Source organism: Strix aluco, chromosome 15 (genome assembly GCF_031877795.1).
Source record: "Strix aluco isolate bStrAlu1 chromosome 15, bStrAlu1.hap1, whole genome shotgun sequence".
Classification (NCBI taxonomy): domain Eukaryota; kingdom Metazoa; phylum Chordata; class Aves; order Strigiformes; family Strigidae; genus Strix; species Strix aluco.
The window spans coordinates 11,265,265-11,290,674 of NC_133945.1; the positions used below are offsets into that span (position 1 = coordinate 11,265,265).

The window sequence follows — 25,410 nt, forward strand, 5'->3', positions numbered from 1 at the left end:
CTCCCCTGCCGCAGGGATGGGGGCAAATTCCAGGGGTAAAGGTAAGGAGATATGTAGGTTGAGATAAAAACAATAATTGAAATAAAAGAAAAATAATGATAATAGTAATAATAGAAAATACAAAGGTGTAATGTGCAATGTGATTGCTCACCATGCATTGACTGATGCCCAGCCTGTTCCCAGCCAGTGAGCCCAGAGAAGAGAGAAGCGCAAGACTGCAATCCGGGAAGCGAGAGCGAGTGTCCGGATGAACCCTCACCTACACACAGAGCGTGACGCTGTGATAGGGAACATTCCCTTGGCCACTTTGGGCCCAGTGCTCTGGCTCTGCTCCCTCCCAGCTTCGTGTGCATCTGCGCACTGGCAGGACATGGGAAGTTGAAAAGTTTTTGATTTCTTAGCAACAACTAAAACCGTCAGTGCATTGTGAACATTCTTCTCATACTAAATCCCATTCTGATTCCAAAACACAGCACTGTTCTAGCTACCAAGAAGCAGCTCTAGCCCAGCTGAAACCAGGACAGCATATTATATAACACACTATACATTATACTTATTTGTGTATGTGTGTTTATCTTATATATTTTATATATAATACTCATATTTATGTATGCACGCACAAAAATTAGATCTTAGTAATATAGAAATAAATTCTATGAGCTGTTGAATATTCACAGACACAGCTATAAGCTGTGCATAGTAGATACAGCATAATATATAATACACTTTTATCTGAGGGCGTGTGTATGAGCTGCATATAGTTTGTATGAACACATGTATATATGTAGCTATCATTAGACATACACATTTAATTTGCAAATATGTAAGCTAAATGTAGTTCATACATGTCTGTATATAGACTTCTTATAATTGTAAATTTATAAAATATTTAATTATGTATTATATACACATGTGCATGCTTTTTATATAGGTATAAAGTAATTATAAATTCAAGAGCACTATATTGCATATAACATATATCCTCACGCATATGTGTATGCATAACTATAGATACTGAATTTAGATTAAAAGTATTTCTATTTTACACACACTGTCACACTTAAAAACACACGTGTGTCAGAAGCAGGGAGAGCATGGGCTAGGCTCATTGTGTTCAGTGCTAGTTATAAAGATTGTGTGGGTGTATAATTAAGACAAATATAATTCATACTATATATGCTATACAATTAATTATAAATTACGATATACACAAAAGGCTGTTTGTGTACATGTTCTACACACGTCTGGGCTGTTGCAATGACTCTGTACATAGCCCAAAGGTCCAAATCAGGGGGCTGCTGGGGGTGGCAGCAGCCTGGACCTGGCCCAGCCAAGGTGAGCGCAGAAACTGCGAACGCAGGACACGCTGCTGGGCACCTTCAGCTGCCCCAGAACAGGCACGTCCGGTGGCGGCCAAAGGCAGTGACATGGCTCTGTCCTCTGCCAGCGTCCCCGAGCATTTATTACATGTCTGCGGCATCATCCGGGTAGGGGTTCTCTGCTGAACATGCTGCAAATCAAAGCAATCCACACCGGCTCCAGCCATTACAATACCCGACTAAAGCTAGGCCCTCACTGACAGAGATAAAGCTGCAGCACTGAGGTCCGGATGAGCCACAGGCAAATGAAGAGGGGAAAAAAAAATAGCAAAGAAAGCAAGATCTGTGCTCATAAAACTTAGAAAGCAGCAACATCACACATCCTGGTATAAAGTGTTTATTTGAGACTTCACAATTAACACAAAGTCTTCCTTTCAATGCCTTTTCTTTTTCATACAGTCAATAAATTTGTATTAATCCCTCCCTCCCCCATGCATGATTGCTGTTTATTAATCTAAGCCTTTTTATTTTCATCGTGAAAAAATAAAGCGTTTCCCCACCATTTCATCTGTTCACTGTACCACTGACATCCACTGTGCTGCATTAAAGAGGAGATGTAGAATGGCTATGCCTACCACTGGGGTTGAAGTTACTCCATTATTCATTGATTTATTCTTTTACAGAAAGTGTTAAATGAATCAATCACCCAAGAAAAATAAATATATCATAAAGAACCAAAAGTTCTGCAGTATCCCTTTTCTTTACATACAGCTGCAGTTCAAACACATACATTGCTCACGGCAAATCATTTCATTTCATTCACTGTAACACCATTGCCTTTACGTATGGTTGTGAACTTACACCGAAATAGAATCTGTTCCAAAGGAGTAGAGCCACAAGCCAGAGGAGGTATTTTAGATGCCAAATTTTTATACCTAGGCAAGAGAGATCCACATGGAAGCCAATTCCCTATGTTCCACTGACAGGCTTTTACTCAAGAGCAATTCAATCTTGTGCTTTTCAGGAAGTATATCGGCTAAACACACACGTGGGCTCGGCCAGAACCAGACCTTAAGTCGAGTGAAAGGCAGTATGAATGGCGTGCATGTTACTCACGGCAGTGGAAGCGAGTTCTTGGTATCAATGTCTCTTGGATGTGCATCTCAAATTATGCTGCTTGGCTCATCTCACAGTACTTTTGGCACCAGCCTCGCAAATAAATTATTCAACTGATCACCCTGCCTTTCAAGATCTTCCTTGGAGGTGGCAGAGGTCAAGGAAGCTTTCTTGCAACAAAGACAGTATTGGGTAGGCCGTGAAGTACAAGACCCATATTTATGCTTTATTGAATTACTGTGCAAAAGGGAATACTGCATCAGAAACCGTAGAAGACTATATTTTAATCAAAGTCACCAGCCGCTGTATCGGAAACCTGCTAACAATTGCTCCGATTGGTTCATTTGGCTACTTTTTGTTGGTTTCTTTCTTTTTTTACATAAATAATATAGACCGAACATTATAAACATTTCAGCAACCATTTCTAAAAGACCGGAGGAGCCCTTTTAGGCACCAAGAAACAACTGCAGGATTCAAATTCCAAAACTGTCTTTGGAGTCATCGAATCATCAGATTTACACGGCACCCAATGACAACAACCTTCAGTCGAGCTCAATAGGACTGCTATCTTCCTGACCATCTTCTGTGTCATCATCTTCTCCAGTTCCCATCAGACTGTTTAAAAGGTTTCCTAGAATAAAATACAGGACAGTCAAAATTGTTAAGTTTTACATTCTTGTCTCAAAAACTTTAAACTATTCTCCTTCCATCCTGCTAGGTTGCAGATCTCAATAATTAAAAAAAACGGAGAATTCTGAAGTCAAAAAGCCTCAGCAAGACATTAGTATTCCCTCAGCAAGACATTAGTATTTCATCAAACTTTGGGTATCAGTGAATTGACATTTGCAGGTAAAGCAAGTCAGTTTACAAACAAAAAGCTTAATTCTCAAGGAAAAAAAAGTTTGATTTTACAAAAGTAATTCAGTTCAATTTGGTCACATTTTATTCAAGAGCCAGGAAATGAGGGCTGAATTTCTCTATTCCCTTTCATTTCTTGTAGTAGGGCAGTATTAATTTCAGAACTCCTACTGTAGGAACACTCATTTTATATCAGCACTGGTTAGATCTCTACCAAAGTCCCAGACTTGACTTAAGGAAAATCAGCCACTGAAGCATAAGGAAATTAAGCTTTAATACAAATAAGATTTTTCTTTACATTTGGAAGTTATACCATAACGTCAATAATTAACTGTAAGAATCATTTACATGCTTCTCCCCTTCTCAAAGATGAAAAGTCTATTAGCTTCACCAAATTAATTTCACATGCAAGCAATTCAGTAGGGACGGTTTCTACAGTCTATGAAAAAACTGATATATTCATTAGAACAAATTATCTGTTTCCAGCACAGCTGTTTTATATAAGCCACTGCTCTGAAAAGACTGGTGGTATCTATAAACAACTGTCAGCATAAACCTTACCTAGTAATCCTCCATAGGACGATGTCTGCTTGGGCGGAACACCGAAGAAAAGCTGTCCTATTCTATCTAGGTACTGAAACGACACAGGATGAAGAACAACGTCAGCTACTTCATTTACAGGTAGAAATACCATGGGCAGCAGTCACACCACACAAGCTAGATCACTGACTCCTATCTACAAGTCACAAAACAGGAGACAGTCAGCTATTATTTAATTCTGTAGGTTCAATCCTGTTTACAACTACGAGTAACTCACCTCATTATACATGGGATCTCTTTTCAGTGAAGGTTGATACTGTTCACACAATACTGTAAATACTGTTAGTTTTCCTCTAGAAAAGAAACAACCAAAAATGTAATCTCAGTAACAACTGAAAAGGAAACCAAGAACAACATGAGGAAAATCAGACTGTACCCGTCAACCGCCAATAACAGAAACCAGATGAAGTTTAGCAGTGGTTGAACAAAGGGTGGACCCTTTTCTATTGAAGGATGTTTCTGTGTGTATGTCGTAAAAACAACTGATGCGCTGGTCTTATTTTTTAAGCAGAGAAATCTGCAAAAGGAAACAGAACAGGGCAAGTTAAAAATAACAGGCAGAGAAGTATTTTTACATGCAGAAAAGGGAAACCAAAAGCTCAACAATCTCTAGTTCATTTGTGCACAGAAGCCATCTCAGGCTTAAACTGATGGCAAAAGCTAACTGGTAGAGATGTACATCTTTGGCAATGCTTTGGCTATCAACTGAGGAAGGGGAAAAGCACTACTAGAATACATTGTGGAATAAGTGGGTTGGGAGGGAGAACTGACATTAAACATTAATAGAATGAGATTAACCAAGATCTAAGCAGACTGTATACAGGACGGTTACTAAAAGAGGGCATCAATTAAATCAAAATGTGGAAAGACTAGCCACCACGTAATTCAAATTAAACATGATATTGCATTTACTGGTCCAGAGATTACTATGCTGAGGCAAAAACCAAATTAAAGACCTCTCTCCTGGCTCCATCCACTCCCAAACACATCTCCTTGCAGTATGTGTCTGTCCTTCTATTAGCACTACCTCAAAACAACATAGCATCAGCACCACTAATAAGCTTGACACACATATCTGAAAGTCTCATAATAAAGCTACACTTTGAGCTCCCAAGCCCTTTATCACTGGTTAACAGATCGATTTCCCAAACTGATCAAATCTTTGTTCAGGTCAAGTTAAGTTAATTTAACTGGCAATCTCTGCAAGTCCCACAGGCTTAACAAGAGACTTTATCTGGGACAAATGCTGTCAGCAAGCACTGGGAAGGCTGCCACGTGCAGTCTCATTTTTGGTCGCAGGCTGGCCTCCAATTCTGTACCCTCACACGTGCAAGGGCATTGGGCTCTTCTGCCTTACTGCTGAGCAAGGAACTGCAATTATTTTCATTAGAGTATAAACTGCTATGTAAGAGGATTTAGTACAGTATCTGAGATATAGGCCAGTAAGGGATGCGGTAGTAGTGCTGTATAAATACTGAAAAAATAATCTCTTACTCATAACTTCTCCCCAGAATTTTCCCCCCTCCAGAATAAAGCCCCATAAAATTGTTTAAGAGTCCTGCATATACTGGATTTCCATAAAGGATTTTCTACTGCTCAGAATCACTGCAATCTATATCAACCAGCTATGGAAAGCAGGACAAATCTGACATGACAGCTCACTGCTGCCAGAAGAGAGACAGACTTGCTCTCACCTCCTCCCTCTCCCCCAACACCTACTCTCTGCCTGACTCCCTGCTGCACAGTCCTGTCTCCACCTCCTCCTCAGACTCCTCCATGAGCTGCTTTCCCTGACTGAAGAAAGCCATCAGCTGATTGAACGCAGTCAGATTGGCTTTGTCAACCTTAATTGTACATGAAAGGCACATAATAGCCTGCATTCCCACATCCTACAAAATAAATGCCTAAAGTAAGTGAAAGCCACCAGCAACTCTGTCAAACCAGGAACCATTGCACTGCTGCTCACAGACCAGGGTGATCTGAGACAAACTGTCTCTTAAGACAATGAGACTGAGAGCAAGCACTATGCTAAAAGTAAATATAGAGCCTACTTAGGTCCTGTCTTAGTAAAAACACCAAAAAGTAAGCCCTAACTAGACATGAAGTGGTGTTAACAAAGCTAAGAACTGTGCTTTCAGGGTCAAACAGATTACATTAATTCTTCAGGCAATTAACATGATTTCAGGTTTTGACCTTAATATGGTTTTGGGCTTTTTTTTTTTTTTTTTTCTCTCCCCAATATGACCAATTCAACACAGCTGTTTTGAGATGGTTTTCTCCTGTTGCTACCATACAAAGTGATTTTCAGGAGCTCTGGCCAGTTTCACAGTTTCTTTTGAAAAGGATGCATGGTTAGCCTATAGTTATCATGATTAAATTAGATTGGCCTCAAACACAGCGTCATCTTAGCAAAATAGTTAAAAAAGGTTTAACACCTACTGTAGTACTGCCTGTGCTACAAACATGTCCACCTCACTGCGATATCCCCTGGACGAGGAGTATTCTACTAGCATATTTGCACATCCTTCGCCATCTGTGGAGTGCAAGAAGTGATACCGAGATTCACTATAGTTTTGCTCTATAAAAGGAAAAAGAAAATGGCTTTTAAGAAATCAGTTCATCATACCTGAACACAAAAACAAATTTGTTAGGCTTGTACACTATAGCTGGTAAAAGGACAAGAGCTACACACATAGCATATAAACAAGACAACTAGCAAAGAGAGTGGGCTTTTTCCTTTATAAGTTACAGACAAGTTATAGAGGGATATAATAAATGTTATCCTAAATGCATGTGAACAACTGCTATTAAATACAGTTTATTCAATGCCACCCAAAACAGAACCACTGGGACAAACAGCTTAAGCTGCTGTCGTATCATTTTCTCTAACTGCATGTTGACAGTTCATGTGCACCATCAGTGCTTAGGAAAAGAATCAAGAAGTTCCATATTAGACCATGTGCACCAAGAAGTCAAACAGCAACTTCAGTGTCCTTCTTTCTAAGTGCACAGAAAGCAGGCATTTCCTATTTTTAGCTTAGCCCACTCTTGCTATCAAAATTAAAATTGCTTCCATATGCTGAATAGAACAGCAATTACAGAGGAAAAAAAGGTATAAGAAATGGCAATGATTTGTTAGAACTTAACTTGAAGCAAAGCATTATGCAAAATCACTGCAATGACAAACCAAAACTGGATAGCTGCTAATTTTTGGAATTTAAAAGCTTTGTTTTAAAAATCTGAGCCTTTTCTCATGAAGCTCTCAAAAACTACAGACTAAGAAAACGTACGCATTTTGCTCTTCAAAAGAACAGTGAGCAGACAGCTACAAAATGGGGATTTTTACTTTCAGAATGCAACTGTTTCTATCCTAATCGTATCTCAGCTTCTAACTTAAGTGCTCTGAGGAAAATCCTCCCTTTCTGGCTGGCAGCAGCCACCAAACTAACGTTAAGTCCCATGAGAACAGCTATGGGATTGCCTATGGCTCGCAGAAAGGCAGTAAGCTGGAATGTTGACCATTGGGTCAGGATTGTTACATGAAACCACTCTCATCACTTTGTTTAAAATAAACAAACAATCATCTTGCACAGTTATTAATTCACAAGAAACCACAGAAGAGATGGCATTTATTCAACTGTTCGCTCTTACCTTTGTTATGTTTTGAACATAAGACTTTAAAAACTGGCTATCATCCACAACTAAAATAATTACCTAGAGCATTTTTGGTTTATCTTACATCCCATCACAAGTGATAAAATTCCACATAAATAGAAGGCAACAGCATTCATTCCAGAATAAGCCTGGTGGTCAATGTCTCAAAAAGCACCTAATTACTGATCCAAAGACAGTTTTGGATGCTAGGTGACGTATTTCAATCTTTATCATGTTTATCCGGGATTTAAAGACAAAAAACCCACAACAGAACAGCTTTGCACCCCAGCAAACTTCCTCCTAATGACTCAATTAAACTACCTCAATGTCTAAAGGATCATCCTTCCTTCTACAGACAGCTTTACAGCAGTTGTGTTTTGGGGTTTGCACTAATACAGATCTACAGCCCCAGGTTTTTGTTAGTAACATTAAGCTGAAGTTACTGCAAAAATCAGGTAATACCAGAACTCCATCAGTCATTTCCATCTCAGCTTCCTTAGATTACTTCCAAAGTAGATCTCTTACAATATCCCACTTTCAGTATTTTCAAAAGAAAACACATAAAAGCCTGTTGATTTTTCTTACCTTTCCACAGCGTAATTGCTAGTAACTGGTGTAGTTTTGGGTGTCCAAGTTTTCCTGATCCCCCGCTAGACCATTTTAGTGCTCTGGATACAAAAGCCACTCTTTCGGGAGAATTTGGATCCATTAAACTAAACAATTTTGCCAAGTTTTCTAGAAACAGTAAGATTCACAAATATTTACCATTAGTAGAAATAGAATGAAATGCTGCTTCTAGTGCATCTTTAAGAAAGAACATTTAAGTTACAGTGCTATTGTGTCTTTAAGCTCCCTTAACAACCTCCATAAGCCACCTTAGAAAAGAGTGACTTTGAGCTTGAGCCACTTCTCATACATCAAGTCAATCTTGCATCTATCAGCCAGCAATATTCGTATGACTCCTCCACAGCCAAAAGCTGTGCCTTGCAGTCAGCTGGTGACAGCTTCCCTGTCTCCTCATTTGGGACAGGATATCCCAGAGGACCATGCAGTTCCAAGGAGGAGGAAAGACTGCAGGTTCCGGGACTGCTTGCCATTCATAGGGAAGCTGTGAGGGACAGACGGCTGCAGTTTGGAAAAACACCACCAGAAGTCATAGATGGGATACAAAATGTCAGAGCTGATCTAAGTAAACAAAAAACAGCTCCGTCTGTCTCCATCCATAGGCGGTTAATAGGAGTGGTTTGCCCGTGCTGCAGCAGTAGTCTGGCCAGGCAGCTCTTAAAAAGGGCTCCCTGATTGCCTGCTTACCAAAACTCACAGTCAAACAAGAAAAATTTCCTTGTGAACAGCTGAATCACAAATCATGTGCACACTACCACACTGCTCGGGTAGGAAATCACCATCCAACGAAGCCCTGGGGACATCAGTAACTGTGCAGACAATACATTACTGCTGCATCGAGGAAAGGACAATGTCACAAGACATCAATGTTTGTTCTAAGCATGCCCACAAAGTTATCGGGAATCCATTATTCTCTAATAAAGTCCCCCCCCCCGTCCATTTCTATGATGAAGGTAACCCTTAGCCATGTGGGAGGGCATATAGAAAGGAATCCAGGTTTCAAGGCTGTTAACAACAGTCACTGTGAAGTGAAAGCACATTAAAACACCATCAAACTGAGCACAAAGGTCACCTCACCTAAAAGGTCATCTGCTACTTTTGCATCCGATTTCTCCAAAGACTCCAAAACCAGCATGGACAGATCAGCAGCACTGTTTTGCTACAAAACGGACACATATTGGTAGTAATGAACATATCGGTACATAAAAGAAAACATCAACCAAAATTTTGTCAGAGGCAGATTTAATACTTTTATCAACATCTACAGCTAAGGTACAGTATCAAGTCTCAACCTTCCCTTACAAAAAAATTATAGTAATTTCACGGCATCAAAAGAGAAGCCTCCAGGACAGCAAAACAAATGTGGTTATGATTATTGTTTGGATGCTCACAAACACTTCTGCTTTATGTCCCAGTTTGGCATAATCCTTCTTTGTGGAGAAAGGCTCAACAAAGAGATAAAACAAAAGATTACAAACCAATTACCCCAAACATTTACCATCGAGAATTCACCACTCACTCCTCAAAATCTTGGAATAACAATTCCTGCCCACCCCCCAAACGACACACACAAAACCAGTGGCTTACCTGGTTATGACTAAAGAACAGCAAAGCCCCTGAATACATCAGTTCTCTTGCTTCTGCATGTTTTCCTTGCGACATATACCTGAAAACAATACCAACGCCTTGATAAAAATTACCACAACTAAGTAAAAGTTACTTATATTTAAAGGATTAAAGATCACTAAAATTTAAAATAAAGGCAATAAGGGATTTGTTTTTAAATTGCGTTAGTTTCAATAATGATGTAACTTTAACTGCAAGCTATGATTTGTTTTCTGCTCCAGACTTGATGGAATACAAGCAAAGGGTGTAAGAATGAAAAAAGAGCTTCAAATCCAATTTGGGCTGAAACAAAAGGAAATGATCCCAGGAATTCACCTGAGCAAAAGATGCCAATGCACTGAACTACACCGCACAGAACGTCACATCAGAGCCTTTACCAAACCCAAAGCCGTCCCAGTGAAACAGTTTTCGGAATACACCCTGGAGAGCTCACACACCCAGCGCTGCCCAAGTGACTCCAGCCCTCTCCTCACGGATGTCTCCTTTCCACTGCTCTAAGTCTCTCTGACCACTACTACTCTCTGCCAGGGGACACCAGCCACATACCAGTCCTCTGCTGAACCAAAGTCGCTTCTCTCTCTGATGGGCTCCAGTAAGGTGAGAACAGCCAGCAAGATTTACCATGCAACACTATAGAGAGTCACCAATTCATAAATAGAAACAAGTCTGGTCCCTCAAATATAATGCTTCAAAACACATCTGCTGCAGCTTCCACCTTCCTCACTTAAGAGTTAACCAAGAAATGAAGAATAAAAGAATTTATTCCCAATGGTTCCCTCAAGAGCAGGAGCCTCTTACTATGGTGCTGTGATTGCAGCCTCCTGCACATCATCGGTACTAAAGGCCTTGGATAGTCACATCTCCAGATTACAAACACAGCGTTTCTTATAAATGCAATTAAGGTGTGGCAGCAGATAGTTTCCAATTTCCATTTCTCTTAACTGCTTCTCAAAATGTCCCATTTTCTGAGTAGTTAATAACAACAACCAATTTGCTCACATCAAACCAGTAAGACATCAGTTTTACCACACTGCTTTACTATCTGCAATATTAGTTTTGTCCGCTACAACACCTGGTCGTGCTGTGCCCCTACTTCACCCCTCTCTGCTCTCGGCAGTCAGAGCAGCCTCCTGCAGCAGCAAGGCCCCCAGTACAGCAAATCTGATTCACGAGTGTCCCTGTGGGGTAACAGAGAGGGGTTGGTGGTTCTGGGATTGAAGCTGTCCAGGGAGCAGTGAGACAGTGTGGGCACAGAGGCAGTCACACTAACCAGCAGGAAAACAAGGATACGGTGGATACCATGCTGCTGTGCAGCACGTGAGGTTCCTGTCACACCTGGCAGTCCCAGGGACAGGTCGTACTGGTAAAATCAGATCAGACCACAAGCAAGGGAGGAGATAGAGTCCTCCCAGCCTGCTCACCATGTTCCAAACGCCCCAAGGTCTTTTATCCAAAACAGCAGAACTGTAATAATGGATGGCACGATGGTGGTTTTTTGGAATAATTCAGATTTGCAATCACCATAGTAAATGCTCTGCACGTTAGTCAAACGGATCAGCAGCTCTAACACTTTAATAGTTGGCCTCACATCCAGGTTTGCTTCTAGGTGTTTCACTCTGAATCTCAGTGTCAAACTTCCAACAATTCTACTTCCAGTAGATTCCCAATGTTACTTGGGAGCTCCTACTCTGGGAGTTATTACAGCAGATACTAAAAGATGCTGAAAACAGCTTTACAATATAAAATCCATCTAAAATACTTTCTTTTTTTAAAAAAATCTTTTATTTAAAAAGTTTTTTTAATAAAAATAAATATTCATGACATCATTGATCTAAATGGCATTCAGAATGACAGAAATTCTGGAACAGATTATTCATACCAGAAAAAGTACCTACAAGCATCAGGAAAACAGAAATCCATGTAACAGGGATGTTAAATTTGGAAGTTTGACTCAATCACCAAATCATAAACAGAGCTCAAGCCAGTCAGCCCATGCAGTAACAACACTGCCCCAGGTACTCCTGTTTGGAGGAGCACAGGACTCGCTGGTGTCAGGCAGCAACAGCAGTTTTCCAACTGCTCTGGGGATCACAAGGAGGGATAAGAAGTCTGCAGGAAGCAGGCTTACAATAATCTTTCCTCCTCCCCTTCTTCCCCTCCTCCACCCTCAAATACATCTCAGTTTATGGCTTCTGAAACTCTGAGTCAGGATTTCAAGTTTAACACGCAACTCATGACAGAACAAATGTTTTACAGGCCAGCGTTGTTTACAATGAGTAAGCACCGTCTATCCCAATTACAATTCCGCAGCTGAGATCACCTCACTCTGTGTTAATGTGTCTCTGGGAAACTGTTGACATTAACATACATTTTACAGAGGACACACAAGACTATCCAGGACTCTTTTTTGGCCTCAGTGACTTTCCAAACAAGTTTCACAGTCTTGTTACATCTTTCTGCCTAGAAGGAAACGCTCTTCCCAGCTATGCAAATGTCACCTTTTCATTTAATTGAGCACCTTCTTTCTCTTACATTTAAAATGGAAAAGGCAGGATCTTTGATTCCAAATTAATTCAGGGAGGCTTAAGCAAAGTATGTGAGTTAATACATTCAGAAGACTGGATGAGAAGTGACCTGCTGAGCCAAGTCATCTTCTGCCACTGCAGCCATCACATCACATAACCCTTACTATAAAATGGGCCATGCTTTGTTGTAAATTTAGATTTATTCTCAAATACAATGTAAGTCTTAAGGCCTAGACAGTGCCCTTGCTGATCCCATCAGAAGGCTACGGCAGAACACAACTGCTTTAATTTAATGGTGCTTGGGAGGGCAGACTGTGCAAGGTACACTGGTAGCAGACTATGCACAAGGACTCTCCTCCCCACATACCTGGCTGCTGTTCTTCAGGGGATACCCACAGGCCTGTTCCCATTCCAACTCGGAGGAGCTCCAAGGGCAGCTGAGGCACAGGTGAGCTACCAAGACTCAGAAGACACTTTTCCCATCTGTCCTCCCCCAGCAGAACCCCAGGTGAACAAAGCTGGGACCAACCAAGGAAGCCCCTAGAAATAACACTTTATTCTGTGCCCCTGAAAACAAGGGTCTACACTGTAAATTTTGATGAGAGAAAGGGTGACCACTGTAAGTTATGGTGGATGTGGAAAGTAAAATAAAATCTACAGGTTTGCAATAAAAGCTTCTTATGACATAACAGGCACTAGTAGTATCTCTGAACAAATGGGACTGCTCTACCTAGTCACTGTCATGTACACAAACGTTACACCAACTAGAAGTAATTCTAATAATATTCCTCCGTGCAGGTGATTCTCACCATCCTGAGAGCCGCCCCTTCCTAGAAGCTGTACCAGAGGGTGACTACTGTGCAGCAAAGCAGCCCTGTCTCTCGGCTGAGCAATAATCTGAACAAAACCTTAAAATCCTGAAACAAAAACCTTAAAGCCCTGAAACAATCTACTTCTCAGCCAGGCTGACGTTTAAAATAAGCTAGCAAACCAGAGGCTGTTCAGAGAGTGCCTGCTTGAAGAGCTCATGGACAGCCCTGGAGCCAGGGTCAGGGGGAGAGCCCGGACCCGGGCCCCCAGGGGATGCCCGGGGAGGCACCCCGAGGCCATCCCGCCTGGCAGGGGAGGGCCTCACTCGGCCTCCTCGGGGCGTCGGGCCGCCCAGAGACGTCTGGGCCGGGGGGCAGAAGCCAGCTCTGTCCGTGACCTCTGGGAAGTATGACGCAAAGCTGCCGCCGCCTTCCTCAGCCGGGCTGCCCGGGCCGCCGGGCCCCGCGGTCGGAGTTCACCTTCAAACCCCGGCGAACAGCGGGTCCCCGCGTCGCCCCCAGGCCCGCTCACACAATCACCGCGCCCCTGCAGCGGCGGCCGGGCCTGAGGGAGGGGGAGGCGGCCGGGCCGGGCCGCAGCGACCCGCAGGCCGCCCGTTGCCCCCAGGCCGGGCCCGGGCCCCGCTTAGGCCAGCGCCGCTCACCCTACCCTTCGCGGCACGTACCCGCCCCACCCCGCCCCCCCAAGGCCCAATGAGGGAGCGGGAGGCGAAGATGGGCAGAAGCGGCGGCCAATGGCGAGCGGGCGTGGGCGCGGCGGGCGGCAGCAGGGTAGAGTGCGTGGGAAGGCTCTGGAAGGCCGGGCGGGGGAGGGGCAGGGCGGCGGGCCGCGCCGGGCCCTACCTGAAGAAGAGCGTCCGGTACATCTGGTGCGCCTCGTAGTAGTCGCCCTTCTCGACGCTGGCGCGCAGCTTGCCCTCCACGCGCTGCACGCCGCCGCGGTTCCTGCCGCCGCCTTTCGCGGCTTCCTGCTCCGCCGCCATAATCGCCGCCGCCATCAACGCGGAGGAGGGGGAGGGGAGGGGAAGGCGGGCGCAGACGCACGCAGCCCCGGAGCGGCGTCGCCCCTCGCTGCCCGGCTTCCGCCCGCTCCGACGGCGGCCGGCGAGGCTCAGGAAGCGCGGCTGCGCGTGCGTCACGTGGCGCCCCGGGGGCGGGGCGCGGGGGGCCTGGGCGGTCCGGAGGGGCCTGGCGAAGGCGGGCAGGAGGGCACCCCCGGCCGGGGCCGAAACCGGCCTCCCTCTGCGAACAAGCTCCGCCGAAGGGGGAGGTGCCGGGCCTCGAGGCCGGCTAGAAACGGCGTCGGAGAAACCCCCGAGGGCTGGGGCCTGCGCAAAGCTTGGTTCTGTGCCGCACAACCGGCCAGTAACCCCGGGGAGAGAGGAGGATATAAAAAGTCCAGGGTGGGTCCGTGGATTGCAGACAGAAGTGAGCCGAGTAGGGCTATGGCTCAGGGACAGGGGCAAAGCTGAGGAAACTGGCTTTAAAAAACAAGCCCAACCCCCCAACATCTCAATTGTGTTGCACACAGCTAAAAAATCACCAAGCAACTACCAACTTCTGGGTTTTTTTTTTTTCTTCAAAAATTTCAATGTGTGCTGCCCAGAAACTCTGAAGGAAAAGTAAGCCCCAGGAATTTAACTCCCAAACATTTCTCACAGCACAAGGTTTGGTGACCGCAGCCCTGTGAACAGCTTTGCTGACCCCTCCTTGCTGCAGAGCAATGATTTCTGTCAGCGGGAAGGAGGGCAGCAGGAGAAAGAGGGAGTTTGTAACTGGGAAAACCGATTCTGCCTACCCTTCCTTCCCTTTTAGTGTTACAGGCTCTAAGGGCTTCCCTTATTTAAGCAGGTGATCAAAAATACAGAAAAGAAACTTTATTTCTTGTTTCAAATATTACATGCACTTTCAAAAATTAAAACTCTTTATTTAAACATCTCGATAGCATCTTGTCAGTTTGGAGGCAGCAAATAACAGACATTTTGGAAAGCATTTACAAAAATACATTGCACAAAGTCCTATCTTGCTTTTTTAAAAATAAGTTAGTGTTATTCAAAATATTCCCACCCTGGCTCCCTAATTTCAATTTATACAGGATAATTCTAATTTTAAATATGTAACCTATAATATGACAACACCTGTACATGTGTAATCTAGCTCCTCTGCGTAGGCCATAGGTTCTGTCTCTAGCTCAAGTGAAAAAAAAAAGTTCTTCACATGGAGACTTTGTTAAACATTTGAGGACTGTTGTGCAACATACATAACTATTTAGAAAACCAGTCAGCAGTTCCATGTGTTAACAGTTCATATGTAATTATAAAATGCATTATAACAGCAAGGTAAAAATTCTGCTTAAGTACATTTCAGGAATCTTCGATGTAGCAATCCTAAGGGAGGCAATAGGCAGTTTCATCTCATTCTAGATGGAAATGTTGCTTTTGAGAGCAAGATATCACTCTTCTTATACCCGACTGAGGTTTTGGGGGAAGATCTAAAGAATGCCCGAGTGTTTCAATGCAGCAGTACTGAGCAGAAGTCCCTCTCGCAAGTGTGGAGTAGCAAGGTTTACGTCACGTCCTGTTTTCTGCATTCTCACAGTACAACATTTACTGAGTATAACACTGAACCAGCCTAAGAAATTCTTGTCCCAAAGAGATGACTTTTGATGAATTAAAGACTGTTTAATCCTGTGTACTAATGTTTACAAAGCAATGCAGCAGGCTTATCAGCTCCGATCCAGTTAGTCAGTACATCAAGGTCGTTTTGGAATTAACACTAAAAAAAGAACAAACTGGCCAAGTTGCTATGGTAAAAACCCTTAAAATAACTTCAGTTACTTATCCCTGACTTTCAGAGCAAGTCATGGCCACAAATTACAGCAAAGCATTCTCAGTCGCTGGTGTTTAAACTAGTTTTGGTTGTGTTAACTTTCCCTGACAGTAATGTTTATTATATTCCACATGTATCAAAGCCACCCTTTTGGATCCACCAAAAAGGTTCAAACCTTTAGCCACAGTCAGTGTTTAAAATGTACCACAGTTAGCCTGGCACTGTAAGCCAAAAAACAGAAGAATGCAGTTAAGTCCTGGATTTAAAAAAAACCAGATTCCTAGTTGCAGAAAGTGTGGTTTATTCTTTTAAAAAACCCCATACATTCATTTGTAACAAAATAGGTGTTGCCTGTTTGTCAACTGGGCTTTATGAACCAGAGTAGTTTGCATGCATTAGTTCTCTCAGCATGGACACAAAAATATAAAGCTAACTGGCAGTTACTAGCTGAGCCTTAGAGCAAATAATTTTTTTATGCAGTTCTGCTGACAGTCTTCTGCCTTTACCAGAGGATCAATAGTTCTGCAGTATATATCTTGCATCCTCGTCCTTTATAGATTCCAGTGTTCTAGGCTTTCCGGTATATACAAATTGAGAACAAGATGTACAACAAAAACCACCCAAGCTGTAGTGCAGGAGATTATTCGGCAGGTTTCCCGTGCACTCTGAACCGATAAAGGCATGTATATTCTGCATGTCCCCAGTTAGAAAAAATTCTCAGTTCCACTATTTGGAATGCGTTTTCACTTTTCTCCTGGAGAAGGAAAAAGCAAACACACAAACCAGAGTTAGGTTTCTAGTATGAACGGGTGCAACTGAAGTTGCTTTCTTAGACTCCTGCAACTACCAACTTTTATTAGTAACCATATCATGCCTTGGGAACTTCCTGCCACTTTGACCAGACCCCTCCTTGCCTTACAGCTAGTTTTTTTGTGAAGGGAGTCAGACGCAGCTTGAAGCACACTCTTCGTATGTTTAGCATCTTCACACCATTTGTGTCCAGACAGCACAAACCTTTCCTCCCCTCTAATCTACTTAGACCATAGGTTTTGAGGCAGATAGGTAGATACTTTCTACCTCAGTTTCTACAGTGCCCAGAAGAGTGAGGCCTTTTTTCTCCACTGCTCGTGGTGCACTACCATAGAAAATATGAGTATCTTTCTCCTGACACTTCAAATCTTATCATCCAGACTTACCATCAATGGAAACATCTGCAGTGGTTCTCCTCCTTGATCATAGATATACTGTCCTAGAAGCTTGCCTTCTTCTTGATATTCATCATCTAGACCCTGTAACAGGATAAAGATTTTTGCTTCTGTCAAATTTGAAGTCAAACCAAACCCAGAAGCATGCCTACATAACTGAGTATCAACAGACAGCACTCAGAAGTCTATCAAACCAGAATCAGAATGTTTGCCATGTAACTTAATGTCTGTTCAGGCATGGGTCTGTATTTGAGTTTCCAACACTGCCAATAGTTGTGCTATGCTTTATGTTTTGACGGTCAAACCCCTTAATTTCCAGGGCAAAACCACTAGCAGTGTACAATATAAACTGCTCAGGACAAACAAGAAACACCAAGGTTATAAACAAGACAGAAGGCAAGATTCAGATGCTTGCCTATCTGTTTAAGGGTTTAAAAGAACTAGACAAAAAGTTCTCAAATATCACAATTATACTCTGATGTAGCCTGTGGTTCTGTTCTGCAATCATGCCCACACAACTGTGGTGCTAGTTAAAAATCAGAGAAAATATTTAAGGTATGTCATAGATAAGGTAAAGACCCAAAATGACGAGGGGAAGGGGGAAGAGTGGAGGAAGGATGGAACAATTGGGGTGTATAAAAGATCTACACCAAATTAAAAAACATCATCTCCCTCCAAAAACATTTATTTTCTCTTGCTTTATACAGTAGTAAACAACTTCCAAAATTAGCTTTAACACTTCTTATTCCTAATCTCAAAGCTCAAAAACATATAAGCAATTTTAAGAGCAATGACAGAAACAGTTTCTCTTCAAGTCATTATTGTCCAAGATACGTAACACAAATATTCTTTATGCATATAAACATCAACTTAAATTCAGAGACAAACTTACATATACTGAGAAGTTCCTAGGAGCACTGGTGATATTTCCTGTTGGTGAGAGTGTTTTTGGTATATGTTCCACTGTAAAGGCGGTTGGATAGATCTTCATGGAAAGTCTAACTACAAGATATCCCTGTGATCCTTTGAAAGCCCAGCAGTTTCCTGGATACATGTCCGGCTAGACACGAGGAAGGGGGAGAGAACAGGGTGGGACACAACAAAAATAGCCACAAGCATTTTGTAATGATTTACATTTTTTGTAAGAGTTGTAATGAATTCTGGATTATTAGGGATAGTCTCAGTAAGTGGCAGAATCTAATCTTTCTGGTAGAACTCTTCAGGAAGACAGCATATCCACCTGAACTACTGGCAGTGTTTTGAAGACCCACCTCGAGATTACTTCTCAACAGGAACCCTCCCAGTGCTCACACTTTGCATCGCCCAAGTCCAACGCACCACCCAAGCCTCCTATAAGGTGTCTTAATTTTGCTGGAGTAGGACTTAAGCAGTGTCCAGGAACTACCAGAAAAATCCTACTCTTGGGAACATAGTTCAAAGTACCTGTGCCCCCACAGACACATCCAGCATCCAAAACCCAATCCAAATCAAAGTAACATTGATGAAGTTGTTTACTTAGCCTTTAGTTACCTGAATCACCACTCTGGGAGACTGAGAGAAGTACCACAGAGGAATTCCGAAGAGGCTAATTAATGCTGTTTTGGTCTCATAAGTTTCAGAACAGCGAGTACTCAGAATGCTGCCACCTCAAAAGAGATATATCAGGTTAGCACAAATAATTACTTATTTCTTCCTGACAACTTTTAAGGCAGAGATTTGTACAAAGCTTAATGAATATACCAGTTATTTTCTTCAAAAAAGCTATTAAAGATATTGAAGTCTAATAATTTTCTGGGGGTACAATGCTTCTATCAAGTACAGTGTTATTTTAAGAACATGTTAAAGGTTCTTCATTTAAGCAGGCTGAAAAATATGCATTTTCCCTAGTGAGTTCAGTGGTGTGTACGCTCCACACAGATCTGTGGTTCTTTATTATCCAGTTGTACACATGCTTAGAACTGTTCTATCCCTGTCCATGCATACTTAGGCTGATACATAACCCTGTAAGCAACATGCACACAGTGCAGTAAGTCTAATGATTAGGCAACATAATGTTCTGCTAACCTTTAGTCTTCATTTCAACACTTTTAGTAAATACCGTAAATAACAAAATGGTGTTTCCTTTACTACTTACCTCCAGATTCCAAGGCAAAATCCACCATACCGATCTTGTCTTGAGAGTAGAGTTTCAGTGCATTGTTTACAATAATCTGTGCTTGCTACAGATGTACACATAGAAGAGAATGGAAAGATTTTAGTATCATCACCTGATAAAGTAACTAATATATATACATCTGCATATAAGCATCTTTTTGAGATGCTGCACTCCATCACAAGTCCTTGAGAGCCTCTGTCAAGACAGAGGCCATTTTTAATGCAGGGTTGTCTGGCTTAAAATACAAATTCCTACTGCATCTTGACTGGAGTTTTCTTCAAAAGTTGCATTCCTTCCTCACCTTCCCAAGACCCTGAGCTACATTTCTTTGGTGAACTTGTTTTTTGGGAATTCTTCAGTTTTCAAGATAGCATATTTTGGAAAAAAACAAACATTTACAACAGGCAACAAGCAATGCTGTAACAGTACACTTGATAAAGCATTTTCTGTAGTTCTTCCCATTTCAGTTAGCATTCCAAACATCTCTTAAAGTCATTAACATTTATATTGGCAGTCATGCTCCACAAAACACCTATATAAATGGACTCTTTACAGTTTTAGTTGAACTTTTAGGAACTTAAACTCACTCACCGCTTCTGTGATTCCAGAAATCCCTGCATTAGCCACAGCATTTGTCACTACTTCAGATGTTAGTTTTTGGTTTGTAACAGACATATGGAGAGTAATATTCTTGAGGATCTGCAACTCTAGATCCTGCAGCAGAGTCTGCAGATCACTTTTGCTCACAAAATTGGATGTAAGCCATTGGAGAAGCGATTCAGGAAAGTCTTCTTGTTGATCACCAAAAAGCATGAGCTTGACAGATTCTTTGACTTGGGCATCCACCTAGTAGAAGCCATTAAGAATTACAAGAGAAATTATTAGTCTCTATAAACCATTAAGTAATACTATATATATATATATATATAAAAAAATAGGCACATGTGAAATCAAGACATACGTTCTGTACCACAGGGAAGTCTAGCTTTCCCATGTGTTTTAACTACATTGACTTACAGCGAAATAACAGACCAGTCAGGTGTGCAGAAGAACATATGTGAAATCCAGATGCTTCACTGGTTTGGTGAACAAGACACAGCCCTAGCAAACTGTGTAGTTTACATTAGGGGTCCAACGCTTCAGAATAAAAAAGCTGGTTGCAACAGTTCAAAGGCAGCACTGTGGCAACACTAAGGGCAGCAGTGTACTTGTTAGGCCTAGTTAAGCAAGTTGCTTAATCACTCACAGTATGCTTTGATTGCACACATAATAGCTGGATCATATTTGAGCATTATCACAAGATGGTATTTCAGTCAAAGTTGATAATTCCATACCAATACTTACTCTTGTATTTTGTGGGCTACACTCTAGTCAGAATTTATAAAAGGCTTCAAAAGAATTTAAGCCTGTTTTTTTTTAAAACAGCTCTCATATCACAAACCTATCTTGTTTTTACATGTTTCCTTTCCACATTTCCACGGGTTAGGCAAAATACATCAGTAAGAAAAGCGAAGTACTGTATACAGAACCGCTATTGAATCATATCTTAAATGAAAAAACCCTGCCATTGTAGAAAACAAGTCATAAACGCTTGTCCAGTAAAATGTTACACACTAGTGGAAAAAATTTAGAGTACCACTACCTAAAACACTACCATTCTTCAAGATGAATACCACCCCCACATTAATTATTGCAGTGCATTTCAAGAAAGTTAGTGAACAAAATCAAGTAGTACCAAGTTTTACTGGGACAGTTACAGAACCTACTTTTTCATGAATGACATCTATTTTCTCGCAACTTGTCTTCACGCTTTCCTCAGTTAACAGCTCCGATTTCATCTGAGACAACTCTAGTTCTAGCTTTTTAACTTTGGACAAAAGTTGATTATGTTCATCATCATCTCTGACAAAAACAAGGAGTCAATAATTAGGAAAGTAGTGTGAATCATTTCATCAAATCCCAAATGTGTGAGAACATACTTGTCTAATACAAAGTGCTCTCCCAGTTCAGTTATTCACCATGATAGACACTGTAAGCTTGCAGTTCCTTGAAGATGTTATTTAAGGCATACTTAGGATTAATATATTCAAGGCAAAGTATTTTGAAGTTGTGAACAAATCCAGCAGTAATGACTTTGGAACATCACCAGGCTGACAATAAGTCAAACATATATTAGATTTTTGGGAATTTAAGGTTTCTGGCAAACCAGTCAAACTTTATTTGCATGAGTTTGCCACTGGTTAGAGTGAGTTTCAGGTTACCTCACTTAAACCAGAATAACTTTAGAGGCAGGTGTCAAGTTGAGCTTAAGTAGTGGGTCACATATGACTGATACAGATCAGTGTTCAGTGCATGCTACAGCAAAAAGTATCAGCCACCACTCTAAAGCCATTTTACATTTAGATCTAACTGAAACGACAATTCAGCAAATAAGTGTTTCTTTTCCTCTTCCCAATGGGGAAACTACTTAATGAAGTGCTGTAGTTTTTATCCTGGTATTACACAGTACATGAGTGGCAGACAAACCAAGAACAGAGATGAAGGTTGGAATTGATACAGTTTAAGAATTTAAATATAAAGCCTATCAAAAGCAGTTACTGTATATTTCACTACGCAATTTGAGGAAAAATTCTAATGCATTTATAAGAGGATGAGAAGTCACTCATTCTCCTCTATATAAACAGCTTTCTCTGGTAAAAAATATAGTTGTACTGTTCACACGCTGGAAGTGGGCCTTGTGCTGATGTTGGGCATTACAGCTAAAGTCTACTGTAAGATAGAAGTACTCTTGCTGACACAAATTCTTAAGGTCAGTTAACTGACACAAAGAAAAGGATTGTTGTATTTCAAAGAACATGTATATCACCACCAGTTAGCATCAGGATTGAAAAAGCAAAATGTGTTTTAAAAGTGCTTTATACCTTATTGTTTTTGCTTTAGCTATGTCAAACTCCTTCTGGATGTCCTAAAAAATACAAAAGTTAGTTTTAACATATAGAAAGAAACACAAGTGACAGAAAGAGGATGAATATTAAATGAAAATGACACATTTTAGCACCACCTGTAGAGGTCTGTCTGTGTCCCCATACTTATATTTGTGCCTCTGTATAATAAGATTTTATTCCAAGTAGAACCTGCCTTACTGGTCAAGTGAATAATTTTTAATCTTTGGACTGAAACCCTGTCCAAGAAGGGAAAAGCAAGACCACCAACAAGTTTTGAGACTTAAACAACTGTAATAACTAGAGTAAAGCAAACTGGGGTTTCAGATAACCAACAAAAAACTTGGTCTATTTTATCAATGGGTTACAATTACAGCGAGTTAGCAAAGCTGACTTTCAATACCTTCGATTCAGCAGAGAGCTTCGCAAGGACGTTTTCCAGTGTCAGGATGCGCAACTCATGTTCCTGATGTAAAGTCAGGAAGTCAGGCTTAAAAAACAGAGAAGAAAAAGGTGGTGTGTTTTTTATTCCAAGTACAAATAGCATAATTGGGGTTTTCTACAAAGCGTAGTTTTTATTTCATTCTGTGTTTAAGTGACTTATCCTGCAGGTAGTGTGAAAAATTATAGAATCTGTAATAAATATAAAAGGCCTGATTCAGCAGTAGTAGGGGTTATACACAGGGAAGTTTACCACAAAACCCCTTCTTTGTCACTAGTCCTTCCTATAGTCTTCTTTCTCTGTATGAAAACAGGATAAATCCATCTGCTTTTCAGCAAGATAAGATTCTACTTCAGACCACCTATTTGGAATTAATTCTTTGACAGCAATAACAAAGGAGGAACAAATGCCAATGACCACTCCCTGGCATCTACTACCTATCAGTTAATTCTGTAAGAGAAAAGGAATCCTGAAGTCAAATTGCTAATAATCTGCATTAATAATGATCAAAGTATTCTGTTTTAATAGAAAGCATTAATAAATATCTTACCTTTTCCTCCAGTTTCATATCTTTAAGGTGTTGACCCATCACATTTTTTATTAGCTTCACTATTTCACTTTTGTCACTCATCTGGGCAACCTGATCTTGAAGATTACGGAGTAGCAGCATCACTTTGCTATATGCTTCATCATGGTGATGGCATCTGTCAGACACGAAGGCCATTTGCTTTTCCAGCTCATTTATACGACCAGAATCAAAGATATTTATGGTATCCTAAGGTATAAAGATATTTTTTTTTAATATATAAAAATAAAGACATTTATTTACATTACCCTTGTGTGTCAAGTAGTTATTGCAAAATATTGAAGACATGGCAATTAATAAGTCTTAAAAGATATGAAAGGTCTTCCTTAGATTGTTCTCCCTTACCTTTGGGGGTTGCACAGAGTGAAAAGAATCAGCCTGTGGTTCAGGAACACGAATAGAGTTATCTGTTCTCTGTATCCTATCAATTCTTGTTAAGTTCAACGAAGGTAATAATGAAATGAAGCCATCAAACCCCCAGAACCATATACCTAGATCAGGGGGGAAAAAAAAAAAAAGGCAAAAAGGGCGTTTCAGAGAATTCCCCCTTAGGACTGTTTATATCTACAAATTGACTTCTTACTTAAGGGCACAAGCTACCTTAAGTTTGCAAAGCTGACATCACACAGTGATGCTACTCCAGACTAAATGAAAATTAGCATCAGCCAGTTTTAAAATTGTTAAGTCAAGCACTCAGTATTAGGGAACATCCATCAGTACCACTCACAGCTGTATGGCAGGCAACTTGTGCTTACGTGTACCATGACACATCCTTAACCTCAGAGTACTGCTTCTCTGGGACCTAGATCTCATTTGCTGATTAAGACAGGCCATGCTCACTGAAGGCAGGTGTAAATACTGCTTTTTATCTCAATGGAAAATATATTGCCTTATACCCTACCTACTACATTGCATAATACCTAATAAAAGTTGGAGGAAACTTAGGCTTCCATGGAAACACTCTAGCATTTCACAAAGATTACACTTATTTTTGTAACATCTTAGTGAGAAATGACAGCATTTTCTACACAAGGTAACTTCTTCCTTTCTTACTCTCCCTCGTACAGAGGATTTTGAATCCCCACTGTAAGTTGCTGAGAAGCTTCATCAAGTTTTTTAGGACATGCAAAGACATGAAACTGCTTTTCAGAAATGGCCCAGCACTTTTGGTAAATATTTTAGACTGAGTTTATTTCAAGGTAGGCAGCTGGCCAGGAATATTGTCAACTAACCAGTCTAAACAGCAGTATTTTAAGCAACTAAACCATGGTCTAGAGCAAAGGAAAGACTTGGGGATGAGCTGGTAAAAACTTAACTACACTTTTACGGAGATTGACAACCAAAGCAATCAGTGCGCAGCCTACTCTCTATGACCTCATTGCTATTCCTATGAAGGGAGGTAAAGCAGAATAGGACTTCAGGGCATTTACTTACTCACCCACTCTGTCTAAAGAGATCTCTGAAATGAAGTCAAGGGTATTCCTTACACAGCAAGGGGAAAGCTCACTGACTTACTGGTAACTTTGAAACCTTGAATTACTGCCCTGTTCACAAACTTGCTCTTTTTTGCTTCTGCAGCTTCTTCATAAACCAAAAGTTCAACTAAAAATGCTATTTTGGAACAGCTGTAGTAAACATACACTGATCCATATTATAATTGGTTCACATACCTAGTAGAAACAGGAGTGGGATAAGAAACAGCAACAACTTGTAGATCTTTGGAAGGCATCTAGAGAGGAAAGTTTACAAGAAAATACATTTACCATATTTTATGGTTTTATAACTGGGCAAATAATTTGCTCACAAAACAGTTTTTTCAAGGGATACACACCTTCTTAAAAGAAACACCTTGAGCAAAGACATCAGAGTAACAAGTTGATACCACCCAGTTCTAAGCAACCTGAACATGCCCGAAGCTCCTCTCCCTGGAAGACAAAAAGGGATAGTGTGAAATGTAATTACTGCAGCACCAAAGAAACCAAGCAGAGGGACATGCAACTGTGGCCAGGAATACTTTGCACAGCAGAGAAATACTTGAGTACAGACAACACATGCAGCTTAACATTTAGATATCACAAGTATGGCAGCATTAGAACATC

General features: G+C 41.2%; 2 protein-coding genes across 21 annotated transcripts in view; both read right to left on the minus strand.

Moving 5' to 3' along the window:
* Nucleotides 1-1,700: 1,700 nt before the first annotated feature.
* Nucleotides 1,701-14,270, minus strand: GET4 (guided entry of tail-anchored proteins factor 4). 3 transcript variants are annotated; one of them, XM_074840536.1, is made up of 9 exons: nucleotides 13,996-14,270; nucleotides 9,759-9,837; nucleotides 9,249-9,330; nucleotides 8,133-8,282; nucleotides 6,333-6,426; nucleotides 4,270-4,410; nucleotides 4,111-4,186; nucleotides 3,855-3,927; nucleotides 1,701-3,066 (listed from the first exon to the last, which is right to left on the minus strand). In XM_074840536.1, exons 1-9 carry the CDS (start codon nucleotides 14,148-14,150, stop codon nucleotides 2,978-2,980), a joined length of 939 nt encoding a protein of 312 aa, XP_074696637.1. In that variant the 5' UTR covers nucleotides 14,151-14,270; the 3' UTR covers nucleotides 1,701-2,977. The 3 variants fall into 3 exon arrangements, with proteins under 3 accessions (XP_074696637.1, XP_074696636.1, XP_074696638.1); XM_074840535.1 differs by having other exon boundaries at nucleotides 6,333-6,471; nucleotides 13,996-14,268; XM_074840537.1 differs by lacking the exon at nucleotides 13,996-14,270 and adding an exon at nucleotides 12,690-13,766 and having other exon boundaries at nucleotides 6,333-6,471.
* A 744-nt stretch (nucleotides 14,271-15,014) lies between these two features.
* SUN1 (Sad1 and UNC84 domain containing 1) overlaps nucleotides 15,015-25,410 on the minus strand; it is a 36,021-nt gene continuing 25,625 nt past the window's right edge. For all 18 annotated transcript variants that reach the window (XM_074841141.1, XM_074841140.1, XM_074841137.1 and 15 more), the window contains 13 exons: nucleotides 25,143-25,236; nucleotides 24,982-25,040; nucleotides 23,657-23,802; nucleotides 23,276-23,500; nucleotides 22,687-22,773; nucleotides 22,263-22,306; nucleotides 21,108-21,243; nucleotides 19,933-20,187; nucleotides 19,321-19,405; nucleotides 18,717-18,832; nucleotides 18,079-18,246; nucleotides 17,178-17,270; nucleotides 15,015-16,735 (listed from right to left, as the gene is read on the minus strand). In XM_074841141.1, the coding sequence (XP_074697242.1) occupies nucleotides 16,622-16,735; nucleotides 17,178-17,270; nucleotides 18,079-18,246; nucleotides 18,717-18,832; nucleotides 19,321-19,405; nucleotides 19,933-20,187; nucleotides 21,108-21,243; nucleotides 22,263-22,306; nucleotides 22,687-22,773; nucleotides 23,276-23,500; nucleotides 23,657-23,802; nucleotides 24,982-25,040; nucleotides 25,143-25,236 (1,622 nt within the window). In that variant the 3' untranslated portion in view covers nucleotides 15,015-16,621. The remainder of the gene's footprint in view (nucleotides 16,736-17,177; nucleotides 17,271-18,078; nucleotides 18,247-18,716; nucleotides 18,833-19,320; nucleotides 19,406-19,932; nucleotides 20,188-21,107; nucleotides 21,244-22,262; nucleotides 22,307-22,686; nucleotides 22,774-23,275; nucleotides 23,501-23,656; nucleotides 23,803-24,981; nucleotides 25,041-25,142; nucleotides 25,237-25,410) is intronic.